Source organism: Vigna umbellata, chromosome 5 (assembly GCF_029865625.1).
Source record: "Vigna umbellata cultivar VRB3 chromosome 5, Vumbellata_1.0, whole genome shotgun sequence".
NCBI lineage: Eukaryota > Viridiplantae > Streptophyta > Magnoliopsida > Fabales > Fabaceae > Vigna > Vigna umbellata.
In genome coordinates, this window is record NC_142169.1 from 26,795,301 (window position 1) to 26,812,840 (window position 17,540).

At 27.5% G+C, this 17,540-nt stretch overlaps 1 protein-coding gene and 1 long non-coding RNA gene across 9 annotated transcripts; both read left to right on the plus strand.

Moving 5' to 3' along the window:
• The first annotated feature begins 274 nt into the window (after positions 1 to 274).
• Positions 275 to 1,286, plus strand: LOC124825578 (two-component response regulator 24-like). The gene is made up of 3 exons (XM_047298223.2): positions 275 to 388; positions 566 to 802; positions 881 to 1,286. The coding sequence occupies exons 2-3, from the start codon at positions 587 to 589 to the stop codon at positions 1,064 to 1,066; spliced, it is 402 nt and encodes a 133-aa protein (XP_047154179.1). The 5' UTR covers positions 275 to 388; positions 566 to 586; the 3' UTR covers positions 1,067 to 1,286.
• Positions 1,287 to 9,395: 8,109 nt separating this feature from the next.
• On the plus strand, positions 9,396 to 11,975 carry LOC148198034 (uncharacterized). 8 transcript variants are annotated; one of them, XR_015786685.1, is made up of 5 exons: positions 9,401 to 9,574; positions 9,720 to 9,775; positions 9,888 to 10,047; positions 11,053 to 11,416; positions 11,605 to 11,975. It is a non-coding gene; the product is annotated as an uncharacterized LOC148198034 (long non-coding RNA). The 8 variants fall into 8 exon arrangements; XR_015786684.1 differs by having other exon boundaries at positions 9,402 to 9,574; positions 9,720 to 10,047; positions 11,605 to 11,725; positions 11,809 to 11,975; XR_015786682.1 differs by having other exon boundaries at positions 9,404 to 9,574; positions 9,720 to 10,047; positions 11,605 to 11,725; positions 11,805 to 11,975.
• Positions 11,976 to 17,540: the final 5,565 nt, after the last annotated feature.

The window sequence follows — 17,540 nt, forward strand, 5'->3', positions numbered from 1 at the left end:
GGCATACTTTCTCGTTTTTCATGCCACCCAATTGCCCAAAGGACCCCAAAAATATACTTCAAAATATGATTGTCTTCTTGTCTACCAAAATATGGCAAAAACCTGCCCTACGAATTTATTCAAGATAGGAATCATCTCCATTTTTGGAAAACATATCACTATCCCCAAGATTTTTAGATTTTAAACCAAATCCAAATAACACTTCTACATATTTACTCTTCATCATTTTTTTCCCATTTTTCTTTCAATCTTTCTCAATTATCCACATTCAAAGGATAATTGAGTCTTTCTATATCTTCATTTATCTCTATATATACCACCCCAGTTAGCTTCATCATATACATCATCCATCTTCATTAATTCTCCCCTCCAACTCATTCTCATTCAGGTCAGTGCTATTGCAATGCTGCATTATATATTTCAATATTATTTATATACTTTGACATATCAGATAGACTCACTTTCAAAACACATTATATATAGCTAAATTTAAACAATTTTTTTTTATATATTTATATACGTATATAACATCGTTTGCTAAGAGAATTTTTGTTTTTTAAACTAGTGGAAAGAAAAAAAAGTGAATATGGCACGTAGAAACTTTGGAAGCCAGATAACAGCACTTGTTGTAGATGACAATGTACTGAACAGAAGGATTCATGAAAAGCTGTTGGAGAGTGCTGGAGTGAGAAATCACGAGGGAGTGGAAAATGGGAAAGTAGCAGTGGATATTCATTGCCATGGACGAAGATTCGACCTCATTCTCATGGACATGGACATGCCAATAATGAATGGCATTCAGGTCCTCACGTTACATCCCATGCAACTTTACCATTATTATTTCTATTTTTTCTAAATTTCGATTCTTAAATTTTTTTAGGCAACAAAGGAACTTCGTTCCATGGGCATTGGGAGCATGATCGTTGGTGTGTCATCACGTTGTACGGAAACAGAAATACGAAAATTTATGGAATCAGGATTGAATGACTACCATGAGAAACCATTGAACACTGCAAAGCTTAATTCAATTCTTGATAAGATGAACCCTAATTTTACTAATAAATGAGCGAAGATCCAACCGGCTAATGCATGGATGAATAAAAACCTTAACCTTACCACTTCCTTGTTATTTCCATGTTGTCATGTTTTTTTTTTCTCTCTTTTGGTTATTCTGTTGTACTTTCTCTTACTATGGTCAAATATGTGACTGTGTGATATCACTGTATCAATGTTACAGAAAATAAGGAAAAGAGTTGAGAAATAACTCTTGTTCAATCCATGATCAATACTGCCACATGATTAGTTCAAGTCTTATGTCTGACGTCATTATCATAGAAGATGCATGTTGTTACACACTTCTGCTCATGCATTTAAACTCACCCAAAAGAAAAGTACTGATAAAATGATTTATAAGATGGAAACTAACGTCATGTTCAACTTGAACGAGATGAACAATTATTTCAATTGTATTCAAGACGATTGAATAAGAAAAAAACTAATAACAGGAGTACTACTATATTTACTATCACTAATAATAATATAATTAGGCGAGATATAAGTTTTTAATCTAAACAGTGGGTGGGTGTATAATAGAAAAAAATTAAATATTTTTTAAATGTAAAGATTTTTAATTTGAATTAGGTAACATCTTTCTTCGTTTTTAATATTTAAAAATTGAAAATTTTGATTTCGTTTTTCTTTGACGAAGAACTAAATTAAAATATTTTTTGTAGGAATTAAAAGTTTTATATTTTTCTTTCAATAATATACAAATATTTTATGGGCACATTATATTTTTTAAGAAGGAAAGGATTTTATGGGTTTATATAATTTATAATGACCGAAAGAATATCGGGAAAAAAGTGAGTGAATTATTTTAAAGTGTTTGTTTACATTTTACACCCAAATAGTATTGATCTTTTATTGAAAAAAAAAAGTATTTTATTTATAAAAAATAAATAGACACACCACTTGAAGACTGACCTATTCAATTTTCATCACAACAAAACTGGCAAAAGTCCTTCAAGTTCTTAGGTTTCCTTTGGCTTAAAAGGAGAAAAATGATCAAACAAATGTCTAAAATGCATTATAAAAAGTCAATGTTTCACTACAAATTTAATCATAAAAAAAATAGCACCCAAATCAATTGGAAAATGCAGACCTTAAAAGATAGCTACGTTGGTATCTAGATATTAATTGTAAACTCACTTTTAAAAATAAGTTATTAAAAAAGATAATTAAAAAAATAGTACATCTTATACTTGATTAATTAATATTATCAAGTTGACATGGCAATTTTGATAAGAGAGTTGTTACAGTACCTAAAGAAATATATTTTAAAGAGCATCTTCAAAGTAAACGAATTGCAGAGTGAAATTCTAGATGATTGGAAACCACATCAAATATTCACTCTCTCTTCTGTGGAACCGTTCCTTTTTTCTCTAAAGTGCCCAACATGTATTTTAAAGTAACATTTGCAACACTGCAAAATTTACACTTTTAATATTAGTTTCTTTACATCACCCTTCTTTTTATTTACAATGATATTTTTTATTTTTAAACGTCATTCTTAATGCAATCTCTATATTTTCTTTATTAGTTTAAACTTAGAAACAAAGTATACATTTATATACTATCTAATATATATGCCATTAAGATTGATGATATAAAATATAAAAGAACTTGGTGTATTGTGGGTCATGAATAAACTTTAGTGAGTTCAAATTGATTGTAAAAAAAGATGACGTGACATTATGAGAAAACTAAATATCCTTAAAAATTGTAATAAAAAAGTATTTGGTTTTTTAATGTCTTAATATTGTTTAACATACTTCTTTATTTAGTGAAAAAATGTACAGTCGCTTGTATGTCTGTCAAAACAAAAAGTATATTTGTTTAATTTTAATAAATTATAATTAATTATAAAATAGTATGTCTGGTATTATTTTCATAGGCATGTTTAATAGAGAATGTATTATTAATTTTGTTAGTCTCAATTATTATCCAGGTGAGTGAAAGAAATTTATAGATCCAAGAAAATTTTCAACCTAACAAAACTTTAATTAATTAAAGGATTAAATATATATATTTGTAATTGGAACTCAAAATTGATAATCTTTTATATATTTTTGTTTGATCCTTGAATTCTAAAATTGAAAACATATAGTTTTCTTAAATCAATGTAGTTAAAGTTTAAACATTAACTTGAAATGCCCTTAACATATAAAAAAAGTTAATATAATTAAGTTAAAATATAAAAGAGAAACGAATTTTAATTTCCTATCAATGTTTAATCCTTAATTAAATCTATCCTCCTATCAAAATCAACTATAACATCATTACACATAATGAAAGGATCAAAATAACCATATAAAAAACATTATTTTATGGTCTCTTTTTTATTTTTCTGACAAAAAACATCTTGGTTGAAGATTTATAAAGGTCGGCAGGAACACTAGGGAGCCAGGTAGAAAAAACATTATATGTAGGAAAAATTTATACATGCAGAGAATAAAACAGAAAGAAAGGAGCTTGCCGGGTAGAAACTAGCAAGAAAGCACCTTCCTCTTACATTTATAAATTCTGTCTAGTTGAAATTCAATCCAGCAAGACTTGCCATCAAAAGAATGCTAATATTTTTGGAATGGCCAAAGACTTCTAAAGAACCTTTAAAACTATCGAATTTTATGCTACGTTTCACACAATTTTCCTTCAAATCTCTCAAGGAATATACTCTTATCCTTCTTCTTTTCATGGATAATCGAGTTTAGCACTTCTACTAATTAATTACCAAAGTTAATTTTATTCTTTTTTTTTTCTCTACTTTAGTGACTATTTCAGCCCAAGATTCCAATTCTAAAACCTTATTCTTGTCCTCCCATATTATGAACACTCTGTAGGAAAGGAATCTTTCAAAGGGAAGCTTTTGAACCAAACATATCTTCGAAAAGAGATGATTTTGTTTCCACTTTTTTCTTTTTTCGGGCTAAAAGACTTAAACATCTTATTTTATTTTCCTATATTCAGATTTTTCTCCAAAATCCCAGACTGAATATCCATATATTGGAGATTTTGTTTTCCCATACTTAAATTTGGAACCTCTATATATCTTTTAATAGCCTCCATCTTCATTTTTATAAAGGCTACTTAAATCATTTGAGATTTTTTTTTCTGATTTGCATTTTCCACTTAACCTAAAAGGACTTTTTCTTTTATTTTCAATTCCTTTTCGCTTAAGAATATTGTTTGGTTTGAACTTTCAACTATATATGTAAAGTGCAAAAAAGGTTTTTTAAGTCAAGAGAAGAGAAGAAAAATTATAATTCTCTTTACATTCACAGTTGAATCAAGTTGAAAATTGAACATTAAGTTTTTAGTATTATTTTTTTAAAATTTTAACCGTTGGGAGCAGGAATTAAAAGTATGATGGAAGAAATCAATTTTACACAATTAATATATTTTAAATTCTTTTTTCTTCTTTAAATTAGAAAACTTGTTATTTTTACGTATTGAGTTGTTGCAAATGCTTATTTATCCATTTGACGTAACCCTATTGAGAATTTTATTAGATCTTAGTAAAACTTGATTAATTAATTTGCCTTTATCACTTTTTTTATATATTTTTTACATAATAAAAGTAATTCTATATTAAAAATATACGTGTCTCCTCTTGTTAATGTGGTTCTCGTTTTATGTCGTTGTATAAACTCTTCGAAGATTGGAGAATTGTTTGTGATGATGATACTTTTGAATGAGTTGAATTTTAGGTTAATAATTCTATTGAATAAAATTCCACTAATTACCCTTAGTTTGATAATTCTGTGCCTCAAAGCTTCCAACGGCTGTGAAAAGATTCTTTGGATGGATATTAGTGGCTTTAAAGTGTCGGATGAAATTGAAATAAAGGAAGGCCACCTATATTGTAGATCAGAAAAGATGAAAGTGATTAATAAATTATTGAATTGTTTGTGTTGCTTTTTGTGAAAGTTTATTTTAGTTCAGATTGATTAGGAACTCCTGAAAATGGAGTTTGTGGTCCAGAGAACCTCGAAGTTAAAGAAGAAAGATTTTTGTCTCAACTTTTTCTTAACTTTACACCTTTTTAAGCTTTCCAATATTTGTTGCCTACCAATTAACCAACCCTCCAAAATCTATTTTCTGTTAGATTTTCATTTACCAGAACTCAACATTGTCTAAAACTACACAAAATCTAATCCAAGATTTCTGTTATCCTAAATTGTCCCATCATCCAATCCAGATTCTTCTCCCATCATTACACTTTTTAAGATTAATAAATATACGCATTTACTTTTATTTTTAATTAAACAAACTTTAAGTTTTGAAGCAAAAGGCTAATATATATTTCGTATCTTATATTTTTCTCTCTTTTTTTTTTTAAATCAGACACATTATTTTTTTTTCTTTCACTATTTTTTCATAAAACTATGAGATGTATAGATAAGAAAGAAATTCATATCATAAATTACACTATCATAGTAAACGCAAACTAAAAGAAATCTTGTTATTCTCTTTAACTAGTGTATATTTACAAACTCTAAATAGGTAAGTAAAACTTATGAAATACGCAAATATTATAATAAAGAGAATTAAATTATTTTATATGATTTTTATATTGTAAATTCTGCGTGTACTACTTATTATTATTTCAAATATTTTGATTATTTTAAAATTAATTTGTGCACAATTCCAAAGCTTTGAATTATTTAAGAAAAATAGAAAATCAAATCAAATTTATATAGATAAAACATTTATTTGTTAAATTAAAATAACAGATAAAATATTTGAGACGATGATTTTTTAAATAAATTTTATATTTAATTAATAATTTGATTTACACATTTAGATTTATGATTATTTTTTTAAATAGTATTAAGTGAAGTAAACATTTTCCGAATATGAAAATATGTTGTCCTTTTTTTTTTCAACGACATAACCCACCTCCTCAAAAGTTAAATTAGGACCATTCTAGGAAGACAAAACCAGCCAAAAACCTACGAGCGAAAAGTTCAGGTTTCCGACGAGGTTCGTAATCTCGTGCTTCCAGCATATACTCTTATTGCTAATACAGAAGTGTTTTCTGCACCAGGTTTTAATGAAAAAAAAAATTAACATATATGACATCAGAAATGAGGAAATAAGGTGACATACATATTGGGCAAAATATACAAAATTTATTTTTTATTTTTTGCCTATTTGTTCTGCTGAAAAAGAAATTCATTTCTGCAAATATTCAAAACTGTATAAGAATAAATTCACACTTTCTAGTTTGATCAAGATAGTAAAACTTATATATAGAACCTAAATAGTCAAAGTTCGTACCTAAAATAGAAAAACTTTTTTTTTCAAAAAGTAATCTTTTAAATGAAGAGCAGGGGTATAAAAAAATTAGTTTCTAAAAACCATTTTGGATTCTGTATTTATAAAGTTTTAAATGCAAAATTTTGTCGAAAGGAAAGTTTTAAATATAAAATAATCCATATATATTGCATAACTTTCACTTCCGATTAATGTAGTCATTAAAGAAAAAAAACAATCTAGAACTAATAATTTAATTTGTAAAAGATATGCATACCAACGTGTTTTTAGAAAATTTTTGATTGGGTTTGTAGTTATTACATATGGATAGGTTTTGTTATAGATTGAGTAAGTTATGGATTGTCAGCTGTTTAATTTTTAAGGTTGTTGAAAATCTGTACAAAAGGTAATGTTAAAGTCAATAAAAAATTATTTGGTTAGTAAACAATACATATGTGCCGTTATATTATTTATATATATATATATATATATATATATATATATATATATATAGATTTTTACTTTTTTTTCTAATTATAATTCAATAATACCTTAATCTAATCATTTGTCATTATATTATTAATTTGATCATGGTGTGATTGATAGACCATGTTCATGTTGTAACTGTTTGATTATGCTATTTAATCCAATCATGTTGTAACTGTTTGATCCACAGTGAATGATCAAAAAAGTTTTATTCAAGAGTGATCCATCTTAAAATTCGATCAGAGAAAACTTAGTTTTAGAACTTGATAAAAAAAACATGTTATTAAAACTCAATATGAAAAAGTTTGACTTAAAAAAACCTAATATTAAAATTCAATAAAAACAAACTCGATTTGAAAAAACCTAATATTAAAATTCAGTAAAAAAAAACTCGATTTAAAAAACCTAATATTAAAATTCAGTAAAAAAAAAACTCAATTTAAATAACGTTAATGTAAATGAACTCGACTAAACAAATATAGATACACAAGGCAAAAATGAAAAAAGTTGAACAAAAAAGTGTACATCCATTAACTAAAAGTAAGAATCTAAGAATGGTTTTACCAGGACAGAGATTTAACATAAAATAGAATATTTTAGAGTAAAAATGAAATAACTATTACTGATTTGATTTGTTTTGGAATTATTGTACTATATAGATAGAGTTGATTCGATGGCCTAAGAAGAAATAAAAAGTTTAGAAAAAATGTTAGGCTTAGTTGTTACTTGTACTAATGACAAGAAAAGGAATTGAAAGGAGTGACTACCCACCTTCTCATTGAATGAAAAAAAAAATTGAAATTATTTTGTCTTGCTGTCTTGTTCAAAATGGGAAAGATGCTTCAAAAGTTTAATAAAGATAAGAATCGAGCCATTTTAGGAAAAAGATTAGAGTACTAGAGATTTTGAGATTTTGTTGATGCTTAAAACCACATGTTTTTTTCTTTCTTTTTTCAAACCATGTGGAATGAGTACATATAAATACCCCAACTTGGGTGTCACTTACCTATCTTTTCACTCCTCTTAGTGTGGCTTTTGGATAAATATCACTTTTTCATTATAATGATCATATAAACACTTCATTCATGTATGAAGGGAGAAAGAACTAAACATATGCCTATCACATCATATTTATGTTTATTTCTATTTTTAATATCACCACTGGCCACTAGGTGTGGATATGTATAATTTTTAATTGTTTCAAAAATTTATGCTATCGATCAAATCAACCTTTAGGTTAAGTTATCTTTGCACAATATATATATTGCATTTCTTGTGTTATAGGAAATATTAATGGAAAATATTGGCGAATAACCATTTCAAGGGATGAAATTAAGAACACTTAATCGAAAGATGCTGAAGAGTGCTGAAGATAAAACTGAAGTGACAAAAAATGGAAATTCAGCTGTAAAAAATATAATTTATGACAGAATTATAATAATACTATTTTTAACCTTATAAATTTGTAATATTTTCTCTATTCATTATTACAATATGCATTGTGCTTATTGTTTATACGAAATAAGAGATAGGATTAAAAAACTAATAAAAGAAATGTTGATAATTGATTATAATGACCTTATTGACTTTAGATGTTTGTGTAGGGCCACAAAGACACTCCCATCAATGAAGATTGATAACTTGTGGATAAATTTTGTAATTATGAAATAGTTATGAATATTTTTTAAATGAATATTTGAGATAAAAGAATAATAACAAATAAATATTTTATTATGGATCGGATAATGCATAAAGATGATCCGTTGTCATCCTGGTACATTAAAAGAAAGAAGCATAAGGCCTTGAAAAAATGGAGAAAATGTCCAGAAGGCAATCATTGGACTCATTTCAATATAAAACGAGGCCCAATTCGAAGAGTGAGCCTTTCACATGCAACCCAAACAAAATAAACAACGAAGAGTTCACTTCTAATTTTAACTTCTAATGTATTCCAAGTTTAAATTTTACGATTATCTGCATGTTTAGCGGTTTGTTAAAATCCAGCAAACTAAAAAAAAAAAAAAAAAACTTACCATTAATTATCATAGAATACCTAATGCTGGACTATTGAAGTTCAAACTTTCTGTATATATAGTAAGGTACTAAAGTATTATTTTTAATGGCATATCTTCTTCTGCATATATTTTAAAGTACTGAACTGAAAGATGCTCTAAATGCCTCCAAGGCTGTTGTGTTGTACGTTGAAGGAATTGTGGCATTCTTTTGTACTAGTATTAGTTGGAGTATAGTTCAGTACACAAGTTTGAGGTTTTGGACTAACATCAATCAATAGCTGTTAAAATTCCGGCCTTTTTCAACTGCAAGTTGCACTAAATTATGTTCTGGAAAAGTCATATACATATCTCAAACTTCAACCAAAAGATTGGCATGTACATGCACTATGCAGATAATTCAGAATGTTCTCCAGTTTCCACGCCTTAAAAACCGAAAATATTCGTGGAATTTCTCATTATAGTCTTTTCCAAATCTGCGGTGTAAATTTCAAGTTGTCACAATCAGTAAGTCATGTTACCAATATCGATGACGATATATTGTTCAGGAAGAACAGTTATTTAGAAAGTATTGATGAAGATATTTCCTAGCTAGGAACATATTCCAAAACAATGATGAAAATGAGGTTTAATTAAGTTAGTCGACTATGTTTTCTATAATATGTCTGTTAGGTCCAAAGTGTTCTTCAGATATCATCACTCTATTTTCTCCTCTCCCTCGACTGTTATAACAAATCCGTAGATAATTGTGCATCAACAAGGTAACTTCTCTTAACTTTTACTAAATATCATTTAACTCTAGCTCTGTCTCTTTCATAACTAAATTTGATGGTGCATTAAAGTTTAAGATTTAAGGCCTATTATTATTATTATTGCTAATTTTGTTTTAAAATTATTCATGAATAGATTAGCTTGTGTTGCTGGGAAAATTGTCTCTCCTCACTGTATTTGTTTTATTAAGGGTAGGCTGGCATCATCAGCATAGCTTCAGAGCTATAAACATGTTTGGATTTGTGTTGTCTCTTCTCTGCTCTCAAAACTTCTGATTTTGTGATGTTATTTGTTCATGGATAGAGGTTCTTCTGAGTTCTAGCAGACTATTTCTCCATTAATATCTGGTTTGTAAAAGGGATGTCAGATAAGGAGATTTTTCTGTCACCTTTGCATTTCTTAACGGAGATATTTCGCCTTTGAAAGGATCATAAGAAAAATCTTCCGATCTCTGTTCCAAAAGGTATTGAAACTCCCACTCATTTTATATGTTGATGATATCTTGCAGTTTTGTAGAGTACGTATATTCACAACTTCAAACAAGCTTTTGGTCAAAACGGGGTTCTTCTAATCACGTTCAATCAGTTCTTTTGGACAAAGATTTAGAGTCTGGACTCTTAACTTTGTTTCAATATCTGACTTTATAATTAGAGCTTCCAGTCTTAAATTTTCTTGGAATATGTTATACTAGGTAACGATTTTTTACAAATTTAAGACAAGATGTCATAAATCTCGATGATTTTTCAATTAAACTAGTCAGAAGTTCTTGTGACTTTCTTTTATAAAAGATGAAATCTTCATGATTTATTGGACTTCTTTATAACAAAAGTCCTTTTGACAATTTTAATTTAAACTTAGATCGTTTTAATTTGAACTTAAATTGTCAGGATCAATGACAACTTTCGATTTATAATAACCGAAATTGTCATGAGTTATTGAAATATTATAACGATTTTGATTCATTATAAATCAAAAGTTATCATAAACAATTTTAGTTTACATAAACATAAGTGCTTACGATTTTAGTTAAACAAATTTACCTTGAGTTATAATTTTACTTTTCTAAAGTTTTATGAAAAAGTCATAAACACTTACGATGACTTCAGCACTCAATAATTTATTTTAAATTTGTAAAAAATGTCAAGTACTCTATTTTTTGTAAATTACTGATAAACTATTCCATTTTTTCAAAATATGCGCATTCAACTTGTATGTAAATTTTTTCATGATAAGGATCCTTTTAAATAGTTTAAATCATTTTTGGGGTTTTTTTTTTTGCAAAGCTTCTTTATGAGATTCGTGATAACATTGGCTGGGTTTTTGGGATGGTTCTTTTGTTAACTTTTGGAGGGATTTTTAGTGTTTGTATTCATCTATAACTATACATCTCCCTAGTTTCTTTCTGTTATAAACTCTGCCTTTTGTGCAAAATGATAAGTTGAATATTTTTAGTTTTCTTCTCTTACAGAAGAAGTTTGCTTTGTTGCAAGGTGGCAGCCTCGAAGACCAATTTGTAAAGAAGTTGACTTCTGTGGTATTCTTCAAATTTAAGTGTTACTTTTTTTTATTCTAAATTCATTCATCTTTTATTCTAGTATTTATTATCGGACTACTCAGATGTCGGTAACTGAATATGTCAAAAAATATGATATGTAATAAAAAATTTGATGCATTTATTTTGTGGAAGTATGAATAATAGAAAGGTGGGGAGCGAGTGTTGTTGGAGAGCGTGTGAATGGAAGTTGAAAAGAAAGGAAACATAGAAAGAGGAATAAAGTTAAGCCATCACATGCGAGCTGCACAAAGAAACCGCGCATCTGCTTGGTGATAGGGTAGTTTTCTTTGTTTCTTTTCTTTCTTACATTTTCTTTATGACAAATAAAGAATGCCAACCGACTTCTTAAAGTATAAATATTTTATTGTAGAACTCTAAAATTTATTCTGCAGTTTTTTTATGCACGACAAAAGTAGAAATTCTTTAAACTCTTTTTTTTATTCCTATAGAATCTTGTTTATGCAGTGAATTCTGCATTGATGACGACAACTGAAAGCGTGGTAGAAATAAGGGTTTGGAAGGACAAATCAGAGGAAAACAATGGTATGCATGGAAGAATTGGATGAAGAAAAATCTTCACCAGCATGTTAGTATTTTATTTTAAACCACTTACTCTTTTATTTATTTATTTATTTATTTATTTATTTATTCTGTTTTCCTTATAGACAGACCACGTACAAAGGTAAATGAAAATGATACAAGGTCAACAAAAACATGTTGGGAAATCAATGGCAAAGATTCTTTTTCCATTATTTTTATGATTGTTAGTAATTATAAGCCATCTTTTTTTTGTCCCACAACGATAACCTTAATTGATATGGTCTTTCTGTCGGTGAGCCCATCCCCTCATTCCCCCACTCTCAGTTTCAGGATCATGTTGTTTGAAAAAAAGTTTAGAGTAACATTACTATATGAAAATAATCATAGAGAGAAATATTATTTTTTTCTTATTCGATGAAAAATTTATAAAAAAATCATTTTCTATTAGATCGTGAAAACATCTCTTATGCATATGTGTTTCCTTTTTTATAATAGTAAAAAAATAATAAAATTACTATTATTGTTGTTATTATAATTATAAAATTATATATAATTTTTTTTATAATTTTATTATAAATATTTTTAATTAAATGATCACTTAGAAAGAAAATTATATGAATCTTTCGATATAAATTAGATAATTACATCCATATACTAAATAAATAAATATAACAAAAAAATTATGTGAGATTCCAAAAAAATATATTAGATGACTTTGTTCATAATAAAAAAATCTAATAATACACATTTTTTATTTAACATTCTAGCATGTAATATTTCTATTTTTAGTTCTTTTACTCTTTATATTTTTTCATCGTTTAAATTATATATTTTTAGATCATTTATTTCTTACATATCTCTATATTGTCCAACATTTCTATTATTAAAAATATTTATTGTTTATTCTCTTATCTCTGGATCTCTTCTAATATAATATCTAATTGCCTAAAATACACATAAACAAACATTGAATCGTGTTAAGCTTCTATTCTTTTAGATTGCCGAAGTTTTGTATTTTTAACTCCTCTATTTTTTACATTTTCTTAAATTGTCAAACATTTTTATTATTAAAAATATTTATTAATTTTTTTCCTCAATCTCTAAATCCTTTTAATATAATATGTTTACTATCTAGAAAAACATATAAACAAACATTGGCTCGTATAGACGCACAAGTTTCAAACTATAAAAAAACAAGGTTAAGAAGACATTACAAAAGTTCAACTACTCTTGAAGTTGTTTTGTGACTTGCAAATAAGTAATTTTTGTTTTGTAACAATACTTTTAGTGTATTTATTGTATCAGAAAGGTTTTAGGTCTTATAATGATTACTTGCCTTGCAAATTTTGTTTTATTCATGTTTTTAATTCTATTTTGATTACATAAAGTTTGAGTTATATTACATAACAAATTATAACTTGATGTTTTAAATAAATATGTAAAGATATTTATATTAACTAAAATTAAGTCTAAATTGAGTTTCAGAAATATACATTTAATTTAATTTACATCATAATAATAATAAAATTACTAATATTAATAAAAATAATAAATTTAGAGAATAATAATACGTAACATCTTAATTATACACCAATTTAATTATTATTATACATTAATATAAAATATATACATATAAAAATATTATAAATGATATAATTATATAACTATTTAATTAATTCTTCAAATCATGAAATTTTTTATTTTGGTATTACATCCATTTATTAGATATAACTACAAAAATTAAATATACATACTTAAAAAACATTTACTTAAATATAATATTTATTTTACTATTTCCCGTAACTTTTCAACTTAATTTTGACTTGCAAATAATTTCAATGAACACTGAAAATTTTTTGTCATTCAATTTCTGTGACGTTAACAAAAAAAAACACTAAAAAAACAAAAATGTAAAATAAAGAACAGTAATTATATTAGTAATTATATTATTTTATTATATCCATTTGAATAAAAGGAATATTTATGAGTAACGTGCTTTAAAAGAGCATAATCTATGACAATATATTCCATGTTGGGATTAAGAAGTGGAATGGAAAATGGGGAACCCCAAATGTTGGTCAATTGGCCAACATCCCATGCTTACACACCTCTTACTATAATATACAGAGTAATGCTATTATGATTGAAATTCATTTGCAACATTAAAAGGATAAACTAATTATAAAAAAAATATTTATAAAATAAAAAACATAAAAAAATAATGTATAAAAAAACGTGTGTATGTAAAATTATTATTATTCATATATTAATCATAGCACTCTCATATGCACCACTCCTCGTGATCCAATGCCAATTTTTTTCTAAAATCTTAAAATTTTTTGAATTTGTATCATGCTCATGTTTTTCATTAATTGGAAGCACTGAGAAAGCAGAAAGAAACATATAAAAAGTATTTGATGTTTTAGTTAAAGAAAAAAAAAAGGAAATGATACAAAGTTATATAATTGTAAATACAAAAAAAAAATAAAAACAAGTTAAATATATTATAAGTTTAATTAAAGTTAATAAAAAAAATTAAATTTTTTAATTAAATTTTTTTATTGAACACTTAAAACTTTTATATCATTTAATTTTTTTTAACAAGATAATGTGACTATTATTTTATATTATTATTTTACTTACTTTGTTTTCATATTTTAAGATTTTGTAAATAATATAAAATGATATTATGAGTAATATAAAATAATAAGTGATTTTTATTGTTTTCAGGTTATATAACAAAAATAGTCTAATTTTAGTCGCGATAAGTGATAAATAAGAAAGAACCAATCTATAATAATGATCTCTTAGAGGTTATTGAAAAGTATGACAATAATTGTCCAACACAATTTTATAACAATAAGAAAAGTCATTTATTATTTTACATTAACAACAATATGGTCTAATATTAACTACAAAACTTCTAATCTTTTAACACACGAATACATTTTTTAACATGTGGATAAAGTAAAATGACTAATAAGATAACAATCACGTAACTTAGTTATTGAAAAAAATAATAATAAAAAAAACTAATTAAATATAAAAATTTGGAATACTCAATACATAAAGAATTTAACAATACTTCAATTTAAAACATCAAAATTTATTAAGAACAAGTTAATTGATATTCTAAATTCTATATATTTTCAACTTGGTAATGAATATATTAATAAATAAATATATCTGAAATTAATTGATTTGATAACACTTCCAACTCAAGTGCTTAGATGTATTAAGTTAAGTACGTAATACTGCTTTTATCGAAGTAAAATAATGTTACATTCTATTACTTGAGTGAGTTCTTTAAATAAGTAATACTGTTTTCACTAAAAAAATCTAATATAATATAACTTAAGTTAAATATTCACTAACAATCTAATTTTGGAGTGTTTTTCTTTGGAACTTAATAATATGAAAGAAGAAGAAATTACAGATTCCACATTGCATGTTATGAGAAATAGAAAAGGATAAAATAGTTTTAAAAAGTAGTTTCATATATTTTTCTCGTAATTAGAAAATATTTTTTATTTAGGATCCTTTGTTCCATTTCTTTTCTTATCCATAGAACAAAATCATTCACTTTTAAATCCTCCAGAACCACAACCATAAATCATAGATATTTTTATTCCATGACGTGTTATAATATAGTACTGAGTAATCACTAAGAAGAAGACACCTTCTTTTTTCCTTACAATGAACCACAAGAAACTGGTATCCAAAAATAATGGCTGAATTGGCTTGGCATATTCTTCATCCAATAGGTGAAATCACAGCCTGTGTTTGAAGTAAAAGGTTATGGCTCGTCATCACAAGAAAGAAAATGATACAAAAAAAGTATACCAATTCAATTAACCATCAAACCTTTTTACTCTTTATTATCATTGGATTTTCACTAAAGGAATTATGGCTTCTTTTACCGAACATCGATGACCGTAGATATGTATCAAAGAATTTCGGCCGGTTTCATTAAAGGTTAGAGACCGCAAATCTTCACTAAAAGAATTCCGGTCAGACTCATCGAAGATCGACGATAGTGGATCTTCACCAAAGAAATCTTGGCCGATCTCATTGAAAGTCAACAACTGTGGATCTTCACTAAAGGAATCCTGATTGGCTTCATCGAAGGTCGACGATAATGGATATGCACCAAAGAAATCCTGACTGGCCTTACCGAAGGTCGGCGACCGTGAATCTGCACCAAAGGAATCCCGGTCGGCCTTACCAAAAGTTGGCTACTGTGGATCTTCAACAAGAAAATCTCGATCGGCGTCATTGAAGGACAATGACCGTGGATCTTCATGTTAGGACACCCGATTGGCCTCATCGAAATTTAATGACCATAAATCTCCACGACATGTCACTTAAGTAGGATCAGTAGCCTATTCAGCTCGGCCAACAAAGGCACAACCTATTTTAGTCTTACAACCAATCATCTTAATTAACGAACAAAAAGGACATAGAGACAAAAGTCAACCAGAAAACTTGTCCTTATCAGGAAGGTCATGTACAGAATCCCTTCACAAAATAACATCATGCTCGGGCTTGGGGGCTTGTGTACCGTACGGTCCACCACACCGGTGTGTATTGTACAGTCTGCCATGGTAACAAGCACCATCCAGGCCATCCACCCATGTCGTCCTCCCAAGTCATCCTCTCAAGCCGTCCTCCCAAGTTCGTCCAACCATGTCGTCCTCCCAGGACGTCCTTCCAACCAGGTCGTCCTCCCAGGACATCCTCCCAGACCATCCTCCTAGAGTCGTCCATCCAGGCTGTCCTCCCAAGTCGTCTTTCAAAGTCCGTCTACCTAGGTCATCCTCATAGGTTGTCTTTCCAAGTCCGTTCAACCAGGTCTTCCTCCCAGGCTGTGTCTAGTGGTAATGACTTATTAAGCCTCTAATGCAGATTAAAGTGTGATTGGGCCGTTATTAGGCCAACGAAAGATAAAGGTCCATCACAACTAGTATAAATAAAGGTCTCATGTATGACTTTAAGAGGACGATGCACAATATATGTATCACTTATTGTGCCAACCGTTTGGTTACTTTACTAACTTGAGCATTGAAATGCATTTAACAATAATTCACCCATATTAATTGAACAAGGAGAAGAGAAAACGAATAACGTAACTTAAAAGATGGATAACCACTATAAAAGTGTCCAGTTGACAATTTGAAGTGATTTGGGTAAGATACTTTTACCATGTCCCTGAAACCGTTTTTAACCGTGTTTTTTCTATTATTAGTATTTACTTCATATATTACGTTTTGATAGTAGATTAAATAATGCAGTGAGTATAAAAGCTAATATGGGTTGGATTACAATGGGTTGCATCAAACATAAATTAATATACCTACTCGTTATTCAATCTGTAAAAAGATTCTAAATCGGTATTAGAATATTTATTTAAAAAATATCAACATATATGAATAATAACCTTACAATTAGACATTAACATATTTATTATCTATTATCTACATGTATCTATTAATCGTTAATTTTAATTATGCATTTCGAATTTTATCCGTTGTATTCATGACAAATATTTTTATCTAACTCTAAATTTATTACAGAATCAAAGTACACTTTGTTTATTTGTGTTTACTAGTTATTTGTAAAATCCTATCAATTAGAAACGAATTTTCAAACTCAAATTTTCTTTTAAAATTTGTTTTCATAATAAAATGACAAGGGAATATAAGAAAGCCAGCAATTGCATGTTGGATTTGGCTGCTTTCTTTCCAGCATAGTCATCAATGGAAACAGATTATTATCATTATTATGAATCATGTTTAATGAGGACAAATTATCATGAATAAGCAGAGAAACCAGTAGACTAAACTGGCCAAGAGTCGTTATCT